This window comes from Lethenteron reissneri, chromosome 21 (genome assembly GCF_015708825.2).
Source record: "Lethenteron reissneri isolate LAM-NWPU_2019-01 chromosome 21, ASM1570882v1, whole genome shotgun sequence".
Classification (NCBI taxonomy): Eukaryota; Metazoa; Chordata; class Hyperoartia; order Petromyzontiformes; family Petromyzontidae; genus Lethenteron; species Lethenteron reissneri.
In genome coordinates this window covers 12,731,334-12,745,150 of record NC_083799.1, presented here as the reverse complement: position 1 = coordinate 12,745,150, position 13,817 = coordinate 12,731,334, and the positions used below count along the sequence as shown (strand labels likewise).

General features: G+C 54.0%; 1 protein-coding gene across 3 annotated transcripts in view; it reads left to right on the top strand.

Annotated features, from left to right (window-relative positions):
- LOC133345252 (double-stranded RNA-specific editase 1-like) overlaps positions 1-13,817 on the top strand; it is a 212,762-nt gene that overhangs the window by 129,631 nt on the left and 69,314 nt on the right. For all 3 annotated transcript variants that reach the window (XR_009755426.1, XR_009755425.1, XM_061555846.1), the window contains exons 2-4: positions 1,930-2,025; positions 3,688-5,753; positions 10,064-10,256. Coding sequence is in view for 1 of the 3 variants with exons in the window: in XM_061555846.1 (XP_061411830.1) it covers positions 2,022-2,025; positions 3,688-5,753; positions 10,064-10,256 (2,263 nt within the window). In the remaining 2 variants the exon portion in view is untranslated. The remainder of the gene's footprint in view (positions 1-1,929; positions 2,026-3,687; positions 5,754-10,063; positions 10,257-13,817) is intronic.

The following is a 13,817-nucleotide window of genomic DNA, read 5'->3' as shown; positions in this document are numbered from 1 at the left end:
GTGTGAGCGCGTGTGTGTGTGTGAGCGCGTGTGTGTGTGTGAGCGCGTGTGTGTGTGAGCGCGTGTGTGTGTGAGCGCGTGTGTGTGTGAGCGCGTGTGTGTGTGTGAGCGCGTGTGTGTGTGTGAGCGCGTGCGTGTGTGTGAGCGCGTGCGTGTGTGTGAGCGCGTGTGTGTGTGTGAGCGCGTGTGTGTGTGTGAGCGCGTGTGTGTGTGTGAGCGCGTGTGTGTGTGTGAGCGCGTGTGTGTGTGTGAGCGCGTGTGTGTGTGTGAGCGCGTGTGTGTGTGTGAGCGCGTGTGTGTGTGTGAGCGCGTGTGTGTGAGCGCGTAGCCACTGTGCGCATTAGTGTCTTGCGCGTCGCACAATCTCGCCGATGGTTATTAATGGATTTCATTATAAGTTACGGATCCCTTAAGTTGATTTCCTACTCGAATTAGGAGACGATGATATAAATAGACGCGGGGAACAGACAGCGCTCTTCTGCGCAGCTCCAGAGGATCGGTTCGACACCCACTGCTCCTCACTCCCTCCAACCTTTGCCCCCCCACCTCTAATCCAGCTTATACCGATTTCGCAATCAGCGGCTCGTCCCGCGAGAGATGGATTGAAACGATGTATCGACCCCTGTGCTCGGAAATTGCCCACGGAAGAGGACTGTGCAAAACTACGTCTGAGATCCCTTCTCGTGGCCGTGTTCCATCCGTACGACTCGGTGTGGCTCTCGTGGGTAAACGCGTCAACCAAATAATGAATTGTCCGTTTGCATTGTGGGCAACGCGTTAAGACAGCGCGTTATTCAATTAATAGGAAGAATTGAACCACATCGAGAACAAATATATAAATAGATGATGGCTATTCGTGTGCGCGCGCGCGCGAATTTATGGGCGCGTTGGCTGAGACCATTAAAGTCGCTCCACTTGAAAACTCGGCTCGATCATTGCGCCCTCTCCACACTCTCCTCCACCGCCTCCTGCCTCTCGCTCTCGCTCTCTTTTTTACGATCAGAGGAAACAAGAAGACGCTCGGTGTGGTCGGCACTTTGCTTCGTTCATCATTTTTTCCAATGCTTTGTTTTATGTGCACCCCCCACCCTGTTTAAATGAAAGATGTCACGCTCTGATCTCCTTCTTACCCCTTCCCTCTCTCTACCCCCCCTCTCTCTCTACCTCCCCTCTCTCTCTACCCCCTCTCTCTCTCTACCCCCTCTCTCTACCCCCCCTCTCTCTCTACCCCCTCTCTCTCTACCCCCTCTCTCTACCCCCTCTCTCTCTACCCCCTCTCTCTACCCCCCCTCTTTCTCTACCCCCTCTCTCGACCCCCTCTCTACTCTCTACCCCCTCTCTCTCTCTCTACCCCCTCTCTCTCTACCCCTTCTCTCGACCCCCCTCTCATTCTCTCTACCCCCTCTCTCTACCTCCCCTCTTTCTCTACCCCCTCTCTCGACCCCCTCTCTACTCTCTACCCCCTCTCTCTCTACCCCATCTCTCCTCTCTCTACCCCCTCTCTCTCTACCCCCCCTCTCTCTACCCCCTCTCTCTACCCCCTCTCTCTCTCTACCCCCTCTCTATCTCTACCCCCTCTCTCTACCCCCCCTCTTTCTCTACCCCCTCTCTCTACCCCGTCTCTTTCTCTACCCCCTTCTCTCTCTACCCCCCTCTCTCTCTACCCTCTCTCTCTCTCTACCCCCTCTCTCTCTCTCTACCCCTCTCTCTCTACCCCCTCTCTCTCTACCCCCCCCCCCCTCTCTACCCCCTCTCTCTCTCTACCCCCCTTCTCTCTCTACCCCCCCCCCCTCTCTACCCCCTCTCTTTCTACCCCCCCTCTCTCTACCTCCTCTCTCTCTACCCCCTCTCTCTCTCTACCCCCTCTCTCTCTACCCCTCTCTACACCCCCTCTCTCTACCCCCTCTCCCTCCGGCATGCCCCCCACAGATCGCGCTCTCGCCCTGTTGCCCGCGAGGGGAGCTCCCCCCGCCTTCTGGCACGCGAGGTCGCACGAGCAGCAGCGACAGGAGGAGGACAACATGAGTGAGTGACCCACGCCGTGGTGTGTACACAGGGCCTATGAGTTAACCACACTGTGGTGTCTACACCGGGTGAATGAGCTAACTGTGTGTGGAGCGGCAGTGTAGCGGATAGCGCACTGCACTACGGGCCTTGTCTCCTGAGTTCGATTCCCGTCCACTGTCAACACCAGTGATGGACATCTGAACCAGTCTTGGGCCTCCCCTAGGTCCACTGAGCCTCAAATGAGTACCTGGTGTGGTGTGTGAACACTGCCACTCGGGACAAAGGCGGCCGGGCTTGATGTTGGCCACCCACCTCAACCGTCGTCATAGGTGCTGCCTAGCAGCACTTTGATGTGTTCATATGTATGTGTGTGTGTGCGAATGGAGCGAGCCTTCGACACTTCACGTGACCTCAAAGTGCACCTGGCCTGGCACAGGCCCGTTACCGTCACTTAGTGGCGAATGGCGGGTACTGGCATTGGCACGTGTACGTATGTGTATTTATGTGTGTGAGACCAGGAAAGGCACCGGGCAGAGGTGATCTCTCAAGCGAAATGCTGAGGGAGGGTGGCGTTTGTGCACAGATTGCCCTACATGACATCATAGCAACAGTCTGGACCACTGGACGGTTGCCCTGGTAGTCCGCCTCTTTAAGAATGGGGACCGTACAGACTGTATAAACGACAAGGACATCTCACTCCTCAGCGAATAATCCTTGCCGGGAACAGTCCTGGCAAGGATTATTAAACATCGCCTTGCTAGGCACGCTGAAGAGAGGCTTGTGGAGCCCCAATGTCATTTCAGGACAGGGCGGTCCTGCACAGATGCCATATTTTCTGTCTGTCTGCTACAGCAGAGGTATAGGGAATTCCCACAAGACCAACATCTCTGCTTAATGGACCTAGTCAAGGCCTATGATACCATCAGTAGGCCTGGGCTCTGGGTTGTTCTTCGTGCTTTCGAAGTCCGTGACTCTCTGCTCACAATCATTAAGGACCTTCATGATGGTGAGTGCGCCCGGGTAAAAAATGTAGCTGGCAGTCAGAGCCATTCCCTGTTCACCTTGGTGTGCGAAAGGGATGTCCTCTGGCTCCCACATGATTTAAAACCTATTTCGACCACGTAGTTCGTGAAGCCTTCGATAGCCTACATGCCAAGCTACCGCATGCCTAAACAGCTTTTGTTTGGCCGGATAGAGGGGGCTAGATGGGCGCGCAATGGGCTAGAGAAGAGATAGAGTACAAAAGGATGTGGAGCTGAGTGGACTTGCCAATGACTGGTACCAGCGGTGTCAAGATCAGCCTCTGTGGAGGAGGCTCATAAAGGACGTTGCTGGGCAGTTCGAGGCAGTCGCCCTCCAACAACAACGGAGAGCAGAGGAGCGACGCTCACAACAACGAGCGGAGCACCAGGCGGCTAAATCATAGCAAGTTGGCACAGTAGGAGGCGCAGGAGGTGCATCGGCCAGTCATCTCAGTCTGCCAACCCATGCCACCTGGTGGCTCTGCCCCGTGACCTCCTGCCGGCGGATGTTCAACACTTCACGTGGCCTCAACATACAGATAGCCTGGTACGGGCGCCATGGTGACGTCACCGCCACTTAGTGGTGAATGGCGGTTGTTGTTGTACATGTACGTATGTATGTGTGTGTACGTTCACGTATGTGTTGTGCATCCCTCAGGTTCCGGCAGCGTGAAGGAAAACTGCCTCCTGTCTGACAGCGACGACTCCCAAGAGGCGGCCACGGCTCCCGTGCAGGGTCTCTCCCCCTCTGCGTCGGGGCCCGAAGTGGGTGGTCTGCGGGGCCCGGCTGGTGGGGGCCTCAAGCGGGCGCTGGAGGAGGAGAACGCGGGACGGGCTGCTCCGCGCTTCCGCCCTAAGAGGAGGCGCCGTGCAGGGGGCCTCTCCCTGATGGCCCTGCCCATGCCCTTTCCTCTGCACGCCGCATTCGTTCCGCCACCCCCCCATAACCAACACACTCACCACCTCGCACCCACCATCACCACCAGCAGCAGCTACGGGGCAACACCGCTGCAGCCACCACCACCACCACATCATCCACTCGCACCACCAACGCTGCTTCCGTCACAACCACCCCCGTCGCTGCTGCTGCTGCTGCCGCCTCCGCCGCCGCCGCCCAACAAGAACGCGCTGATGCAGCTCAACGAGTTGCGGCCGGGCCTGCAGTACCGCGTGGTGTCGCAGACGGGGCCCGTGCACGCGCCGCGCTTCACGCTCGCCGTGGACGTGAACGGCGACACCTTCGTGGGCGCGGGCCCCACGAAGCGCGAGGCGAAGGCTCGTGCGGCCGAGCGCGCGCTGCGCTCCTTCGTGCAGTTCCCCGACGCGTGGGAGGCGCACCGCGCCATGGGCCGAGCCGCCTCTGCGCTGCCCGCCAATGCTGACTTTGCCCGCGATGAGCAGGGGGAGCACGAGATGCGATTCGATGTCGCGGACTTCGCGTCTGAGCCAGGGGTCGCCGTCGGCGGCGGCGGTGGTTGCGGTGTTGGTGACCTTGCGGACGTGGGTGGAAGTGGCGGTGACTGCGTTGCTGGCGGTGTTGGTGACGGCATTAGTGGCGGTAACGATGGCGTTGTTGGTGATAGCGGCAGTGTTCATGGCGGTATTGGCAGTACGAGTGGTGGTTTTGGTGTTGATGGTGATTTCAATAACGGCGGTGGTAGTGGCGGCGGTGTTGCCGATTTCCCAGGAAGAGGAATCGCAGCGGCCGTGGCGGTTGTGTTATCCACCGCCACCACCTGCTCTACCATCTCGACACAACCCATGGGTAGCAGCAGCAGCAGCAGTAGTCAAATACGATCGCCCAGCACTACGGGCCGCGCGGGTCTACATGGACACGACACGGGTTTTCAGAACCATGGACAACTCCAGGTTGACCAGGGACAGGGGTCACCCTTGACGCGTGGCTCACGCATGGAGCCCTCGCAGGGAAGCCCGGCCCCTCCCGAACCCTCCCCACTACGGCACCCCACTCTCACGCAGCTCACGCCGAGACCATCAGAATGGGCGCCTCGGACACTTGCGTGCCGGGCGCTGAAACACAACAACAACCGCGGTAGCCACAACAACTACAACAACAACAACAACAACACCACAATCGACTCCAGCGTGCACTCTAGAACTTTAAAGGGCGAGTGCTGCTACTACAGCTGGAATGACTACAGATACAATATCAGCAGCAACAACAGCAGCAGCGGCTACAGCAACAGCACTCAAGCAGCGGTCACAAAGAGAGCTCCTCTCGCGTTGGAAGCGGATGCGTCCGTCCCGCATGCGGTCGCATGGGCTCAGCGGACGCATTCCGGTGGCGGGGCTGCTCCAAGCGAGGATCTGCAGGCCCTGGAGAGCTACCAAGCCCCCGGGTGGCCTCCACTGGGCGCGGTGGCCCTTTTCGACGCCTTCAGCCAGGTGCGCAACAATCCCGTGTGGGCCCTCGGCGCGCTGCATCCCGACGCGGCCTTCGGAGACATCGCGGGACCCCCCGGAGTGCCCGGGGCGGCTGGGCCGACGACGGCCGAGGGCGTCTCTCCTCGTGTGGTGGTGCAGGTGACCGTGGGCGGATGCTCCTTCAGGGGAGCGGCGCGGAGCAAGAGGGTGGCTCGGAGCCGCGCGGCCCAGGCCGCCCTGAGGGCGCTCTACGGGATAGGGGCCGCGTTTAGGCCGGCCCGGCCACCGACCGTGGGGCCTCCGCAGGGCCTGGGCGAGAACCACGCGGTGCTCTCGCAGGTGAGTGTCGCCGCCACACGCGCTTGTGCTTGAGTCGTGAAGCAGGAGGTAACACGTGGAGGCGCGCTGAATAGCCACGTGGTGGCGCACTTTGTGGTCACGTGGTGGCCTTCTTCGTGGTCACGTGGTGGCGCACTTCACGGTCACATGGTGGCCTTCGTCGCAGTCACGTGGTGGCGCACTTTACGGTCACATGGTGGCCTTCGTCGCGGCCACGTGGTGGCGCACTTCACGGTCACGTGGTGGCCTTCGTCGCGGCCACGTAGTGGCGCACTTCATGGTCACGTGGTGGCCTTCATCGCAGTCACGTGGTGGCGCACTTCACGGTCACGTGGTGGCCTTCTTCGTGGTCACGTGGTGGTGCACTTCACGGTCACGTGGTGGCCTTCTTCGTGGTCACGTGGTGGTGCACTTCACGGTCACGTGGTGGCCTTCTTCGCGGTCACGTGGTGGCGCACTTCACGGTCACGTGGTAGCCTTCTTCGCGGTCACGTGGTGGCGCACTTCACGGTCACGTGGTGGCCTTCTTCGTGGTCACGTGGTGGTGCACTTCACGGTCACGTGGTGGCCTTCATCTCGGTCACGTGGTGGCGCACTTCCTGGTCACGTGGTGGCCTACTTGACACCCACGTTGTCGCGTGCTTTGCAGCCACGTGGTCGTGCCCTTCGCAGGATAGAATTTTCAGATTGCCGTTGATGGTGATGATGTTGATGATGGTCATCTTTATTCAGATGAGATAGAGTCGTCTTGAAGATGATTATGTAGCTAATGAGGTTCATGATAATGACCAGCGGAGACACTGGTGATAGCGATATTAGCGCTGGCGCTTACGTGGAGGAGGATCATCACGATGGTGGTATTCATATCTGGATGGCTTAAGTATGATTCAATACGTAGTTGATAATTGTCTTGCATTGTAGATCGATGTTGTATGAACAGCACTGTCTGTGAGACTAGAAAGCGTCGTGGCTGTGCTCGACGTGTGCGTGAGTGCCAATTTAGCCGGGCTGATGGGGGGGGGGGGGGCGGGGGGTGAAGGGGGGACTAGGTGTGGGGAGAGGGGGCAGCATTTGTGTGCACTTTGAAACAATTACTCTGCGAGCATTGAAGTCGCTGATCTCGACGCGATGGCCTGGGGGATCGCGTGGCATGAAAGACATCACAGCCGCCCTCTCTGTTTACCCCGTCTGGTGTCAGTTTTCTCCGGGTCGTGTTTTATTTGTAAAAATCAATAGCAGCAGCGGTTGGGTTTTTTTGTATTTAAGATGTGTATATTATGCAGTGAGTGTGTCATACTTCGTGTAGCGCAGTTGTCACACCTATTCAGAGACCACAAATCAACAGGCCACTTCTTGTAATGAAAACACCCTCATGAACAAAATTATTTAGTCGAGGCAAACGATCCGGGCAATGGCCCTTCTTCAGACCAGAAAGAGGTGGTAGAGCTGCGAACATAATCCGGAGACCTCACTGCATAGCACGATGTTCTGAAAACAACGTTGTGATGATCATGTTGACGATGGGATTCGTGGTGGTGATTTTTTGAGAAGGGGGGGGCGGGGTGGTGCTAGAGAAGTTTACTGACGGACAATTCTGGAGGCATCCGTGAGAAGTGAGAAGAAAATAAAATCTGATGTGTGGGGCGCCACTTTCCGTGGTGCAGGTGGTGGACAAAACAGAGGCGTGACGTGACATGCAGTGAGTGACTGCTTTGAGAAGAGCGGCGCACTTTTCATGAACTTGACATCGAATCGTTGTCGAATTAACACACGAGCAATGTTTTTTTTTAGTTTGATTTCGGCCCGAGAAATTGAGCAGCACACGCACGTCCGTAAGGCCATCCAACGAGGCACGCGTGAACTGGTTTGGTATGGCACCAGTGGCGTAGTAACTACATTGGCAGCTCAGGGGGTGCGGCAATCGGTTAGGTAGGGATTTGTCTCGCACGGTCGCACCCAGAGGCGATTGTATATCACGGCTTCTCTTGCCTACTCACATCATCGTGACGCTCACGGTCTCGAACATTTAATGCTGTATGTGGCGCTCCGTCTTCGCAAAATGCAGCCCCTACAGCTCCGTAGTAGTGTCTTTGCAATATCACGTTATTTCTCTAGTAAAATTGAAATTCATCACGAAACGTAAATGAAAGTATTGTCGTAAAAATCTATTTGAATCGCTTTTTAAATAAGCGTTTGTTCTTTTACACTCTTGTTGAAAGCACATAACATGGTGGTTGTCAAGGGGGCCTCAACTTGTAGCTTTGGCCACCTCCTTGCCCCTCGCTCATTACGCAACTGCACAGCACGTGTGTCGGGCCCGCATTTCGCTCGCTGTGTGCGCCTGCGTGATGGGAATTACACGGCACATAATTGTCCTAATTAGGGTAAGGAACATTATGAACGGCAAGGGGACTGTAGGGGGGAGTGAAAGAGACAAAGGTAATGAATGAATTCAAGTAAAAGAAGCCGATAAACTTTAAAGATGAATGCAAGCAAGTTAACTAAATTAAAAAGTCGTTAAAATGCACCAGCCTACCTCCTTCCCACTCCCAATTAGTTCCGGAAGGCCAGTGGACGTGTTAGTTACAGCGCACTTATTAAGGTTGGCACGACACACACTGGCGAAGTGGATTTTGTAAAGCCAGAACCGCACGTAGCTGACCGCCTTTGTCTCCTAAATGGCGATGTTGACCTCGACCCTGGGCACAAGTGAAAAAAAATTAACCCGTAAAAACAAAGTTTTTCACTATAAATCCTTTATATGCGTAGCGGCTAGAGTCCTCTCGTCCTCTGGCTTGAGATGGCTGCCACCTATGGGTCAGATGATTGCCTGCCATCATTAAGCAATTGGTAATTAAATATAATTTATTTTTTCCTAAAAAGTGTTAAATTTTGGAAATTCACGAAAATAAATTGTCACGCACAACGAGTCTGTGTGCAAAATGTCAGCTCGATTGGATCACGGGAAGTGGGTTAAAAAACGACCGAAAGATTTGCACGGTCGTAAGCAAGCATGCAAGCACGCAAGTGAACTTAATATAAAGGATTTAAAAAGTGCATATGAAAGTCTCGTCATTTAAGCCCCCAAAGTTGGCAAAATATAGTAGTAGGTTTTTACCCTTTAAACTGGTACAAAACTGACACCTTTATACAAGGCATCATGTTTGCAATAACCACAACACAAGCAGTCAAAATGCAAAGAAAAAGAAACAACTCTGATAATGATATGCACTGTCCTTGAAGTTGATTGGTCCACACCCGAGACAGCTTTTCTTAGAGCCTAGTCTCCATTGGTGTTGGACCAGAAGACGCCACGTGTGTATGCATGTGTGTGCTCATTTCGGTCCGCATCTCGCATAGGGTTGCTCCGCCATGCACGTGTGTATGTATGCGTTTCGACTATTTGGCCGCTTCCATTTCCTGGTGATAAACCACTTTGTCGATCTGTCATTGGCAGCCAGGTCGATTCTGAAAAAGAGATCTTTCGCTCAGTGGGTCTTAACTGGTAAGATCAAAAAAATTCGTTTGGTTTCAGTTTAGTATGTTGAACTTATTTCGCAGCGTACGTAGTCAACCGAGACACGCACGGGAGACACGGCGAGGTAGACATGGTGAGACACGGGCATAAACTATAGAGACGGACCGGGTAGACAGTAATCGCTCACCCCACGCGTGTGCGCGCATCAATTCTGGGGCGATTAAGGTGCACGAAGGTTCTGTCACACGCTTGGCACGACCCTCTTGAAATACAGCCGTGAGACTCAGCGAGGCTTTCCAGAGCAAACAAGCGGACCGATGATGATGATAATCGTAACGAATGTCCTCATCATCTTTGGAGCCCTGTTGAGTTTTGAGACGGTGATGGTGACATTGGTTCTGAATCCGCGTGGTGAATTTGGAATTCGTGCGATGCCTCGGCCACGGTTGGCCCATGTCGAGTCGCCAAAAAGATCCACGTGTTACGTAGCCAAGGGGGGTGGGGGGATGGGGGGGGTATGGGTGGTATGAATCAAGGGACAGCAACATGGAAAGTCAGCCGACCCTCAATCAGGGTCGTTGAAAACTTTTCGGAGGCCTGGGGCATAATTTCAGATGAGGACCAGCGGGGGGGGGGGGGGGGGGGGGGTCCATTCTGATAATTCCCGAGATCAAAGGTCCGGGTAAAACTGCCCCCCCCCCTCAACCGCTACACCACATCTATGACCCCCCCCCCACTCCATTGCACCCCCCACCCCCCCGCCACCCACCTACACGAGCGTTTTCCCTGCCGCCACTGATCCCTCGTGGGCGTTCGGCGGTGTTCCCTGCAGGGACTCGCGGACCGCGTGGCGCGCCTCGTGCTCGATAAGTTTGCGGAGCTGGCGGGAGGACGACGAGGAGGAGGAGATGGAGGACGACGAGGAGGAGGAGATGGAGGAGACGGAGGAGCCGCGTCGCGTGGCGGGGTGGCCGCCGCGCTCCTTGAGCGGCGCAAGGTGCTGGCCGGGATGGTGTTGACCCGCGGTGAGGCCCGCTGCGGGAGTGTGGTGGGGGGTGAGATGTATGCGTGTGTGTGTGTGTGATGTGTGTGTGTGATGTGTGTGATGTGTGTAAGGTCTGTGTGTAAAACTTGTGTGTGTGTGTGATACGTGTGTGTGTGATGTGTGTGATGTGTGTGAGATGTGTGTGTGTGATTTATGAGATGTGTGTGTGTGTGTAAGATGTGTATGTGATGTGTGTATGTATGTGATGTGTGTGTGAGATGTGTGTGATGTGTGTTAGATGTGTGTGTGTGTGAGATGTGTGAGATGTGTGAGATGTGTATGTGATGTGTATGTGATGTGTGTGTGTAAGATGTGTGTCTGAGAGTGGCGAATATCCGAACTGGTCCAAGCCTGATTTGTTTTATGCGCCGCGAGAGACAAAGGCGGCCGCGCGTGGTTCTGACTACACCAACTCTTTGTGTGCTGTGCCAGTCTTAATAGGTGCTTGCTAACAGCAATTGTCATAACAGTCTATTAAAGGCTGAATGTGGAGTATTTGTATCGGTGTATATGTGTTTGAAACATCTACATCCCTTCCGTGATTGTAAAGTACTCGTTGACCTTGCCGAACCACCAACTCGCTTGAGAACCCGGTTTCACAAAGGGCCAATTGAAACCCGAATTTGAAGGCCGGATCTCAGCGGTGTCTGACACAGCCATCTATGAACAAATCACATCAGCTATTCACCCTCTTACACATTCATAATCAACGTGCGTTCAGAGTATTTGGCTGCTATAACATTTCCACGTGATACGCCACTAAGTTTAGCTTTCATTTGTGACCAGGTCGCTTCTGAAAAAAGAGCTCCATTGCTCAGTGTGGGCCTGAGCTGGTTAAAAAATATATATAGTTTTTGCGTTTTTGTATAGTTTCGATTGGAACAACACTCACATAGATGTCCCATCCCATTGCGGTTATGAGAGAAAAAAGAGAGAGAGAGCGAGACGGGAGAAGCCCCGAGCTGAGCAGAACAGAAAGAAATAGTTTTCTCCTGGCTGACGCTGTTGAGCAAAGTAGTAATTGTCTTTCACAAGATGAATTAATAAAATGATGAATTGAGCCGGCGTTTGCTTTTTAAAGCTCTGCGACTTCTAAAGTAATGTCAGCCGGCGAGGTTTAATAATATAATTTATTTTGGTCAGAAAGACAGAGGGGTGGGGAGGCACGGGGAGGGAGAGGGGAGGGGATGAGAGAAAGGAGCGATCATTGATTGCTCGGGTTTAATGGATGAATATTAGCGGAGATGTAGGGGGCGCATTGATGGAGAGCGGGGGGGGGGGGCGATGCGGAGGGTGGGTGGCAGATGGGTGCAGCCGCCACCATCACTCAGCGGCCTCGTAGCTTCTCACCGACCCACCCACCCCCCTCTCCTTGAAAGAAAAAAAATGATATACAAGGCCAAAAACTATAATAATTTCTGCCAATCACATGATCTTGTCCGCATGGCAAAAACCAGGCAACTCTTTTAATTTCCTCGCGTAATTGCGGCGAATTGAAGCGGCGCCCCCTCCCCTCCCCCCCGGAAACCGCCCCCTCTCCTCCCCCTCTGGAGGGGGAGAAAAGGGGGGGGGCCCTCAGAGTCGTGACATGAAGCTCATTTCAGATGGCGCCGCACATTTAATTTCTCTTCTCGCATCCCAGGCGCGCGCGTGCTCACTCGCTCATTATCAGCCACCTAAAAGATTGCGCTCGAGGCTTTGATATCTCGCACGCGGGGGCCGGGCGGTGCGGGGGAGATTTAGAAGAAAATGGAACCACGAGAAATTATTATAATTACATAATATATTGGCTGTGCTTAATGCGCGCATCTGTGCTGCGAGCCCGAGTCAAATTTTCGGATTCATTTGATTGATATTTGGAATGCATTATATTTGTGTAGTGCAGACCTAGACTTGGAGGCAATACATTTATAATTTAAAATTTATTTAACTCCAACACACGGGGTAACTTTCCCCTTAACAGAACAACAACCTATGGTGGTGACCACCAGGCTAGCTGCACTAGTTACCACGTGACTGGTGTAGCTAGCCACGTGGTGACCACCAGGTTAGCTACACTAGTTACTACACTAGTTACTGAACTAGTCACCAGGCTAACTACACTAGTTACTACACTAGTTACTACACTAGTCACCAGGCTCACTACACTAATTACAACGTCACTGCTACTACGGACCGGGACCAACAGCTCGGGTCCAGGTCCACGTGTTGGAGACTTGGAGAACGTAGAACGTAGACGAAGGTTTATTCAGGATGAACAACAACAACAACAACAACAACGCCGGTCTCTCTGGGGGACCCGGCTTATATTCTCTGCGGCGTGGCTGGCTCCACCCTTGGCCACGCCCACCTTCCAGAATCCTCGAGAAGGATCTGGATCCCAACCACGTGACCACACCTAGCCCCCACTTTGGGCCCCTTTGTAGACTTAACTGGTCACGTGTCTTCTCGGGTTACCCAGAGTGCCATGGCCTTTAGTAACCTCATCCCTACGGCCGGCACTCCCACACCCTGTCCTGTAGGGGCTGGCACTGCACGCCAAGCGTGGTGCCATCTAGCGCTATAAACCAGCGCTCACCGGGCCCCTCTAGGGCCGGTACTACACCCACACCACGTGGTGTCCGCGGTATCATTACACCGCACGCCGTGACGCTCTAATTATAGGGGCCTTGCCGTGCCGTGCCAGTCGTTGGGGACTGTTTTGACCATACTTCACCAGGCAGGACAGTGCGGGGTTGTGAAGGTGGGAGGCCGGTGTGGGTAGTTCTAGGGTCAACACCGGTTCAAATATCACTCGCCTATGGCGATGCCTCTCATGTTATAGCTACACACCCAGGCCGTGTGTTCCGCCGTTGTCCCATGCGAGTTGGAAGCTTCACCATTGATAAAAGAAGAAACAAACGCCTCCAGAGTGATTTTCAGAGCTCTAATGAGCCCACTGCAGTGCATGTGTGAACAACTACTACCGAGCTATGATGGCTGTCTGGTTAATTCACCCGACACGATTACGGTGCGGCTTTGCCATTAAGTTCCGCAGGTTTTAATGCTGCCGATGTGTTAAGATACTCAACTTAATATCGACAAACGAAAAAAAAGTTTACATATTTTTTGTTATATATATAAATAAATGTTTGCCGCGGCTAAAGACGTGGGGAAAAAAAATCTAAGATCTAATTAAAAATCTCCGCGGAAAATTACTTGGGCCACGGTACACTCCCCCCCGTGCATTCCAAGCAGCCAGTTCTGCTGTCCGAGGGGTAGATCTCGTATTAATATTCTTAGGTTTTTTCGCTAAAGTCACGTAGGTAAAAAATTTAAATTAATAAAAGTAAAAAAAAAATCACGACGTTTCTTAGGCAACACAAGCTTCCGTCTTCAGGTGGAACCGTCACAGCACGATAGCTGATCTCTCGCTCTCTCTGCTCTCTCGCTCTCTCTCTCGCTCTCTCTATCGCTCTCACCGTGGTCTGGAATCGTCCGCGCTTGCGAGCGGCCACGCAACTCTTTTCCCTAATGGGTGCTCGCCAACAGCACTCCCCCC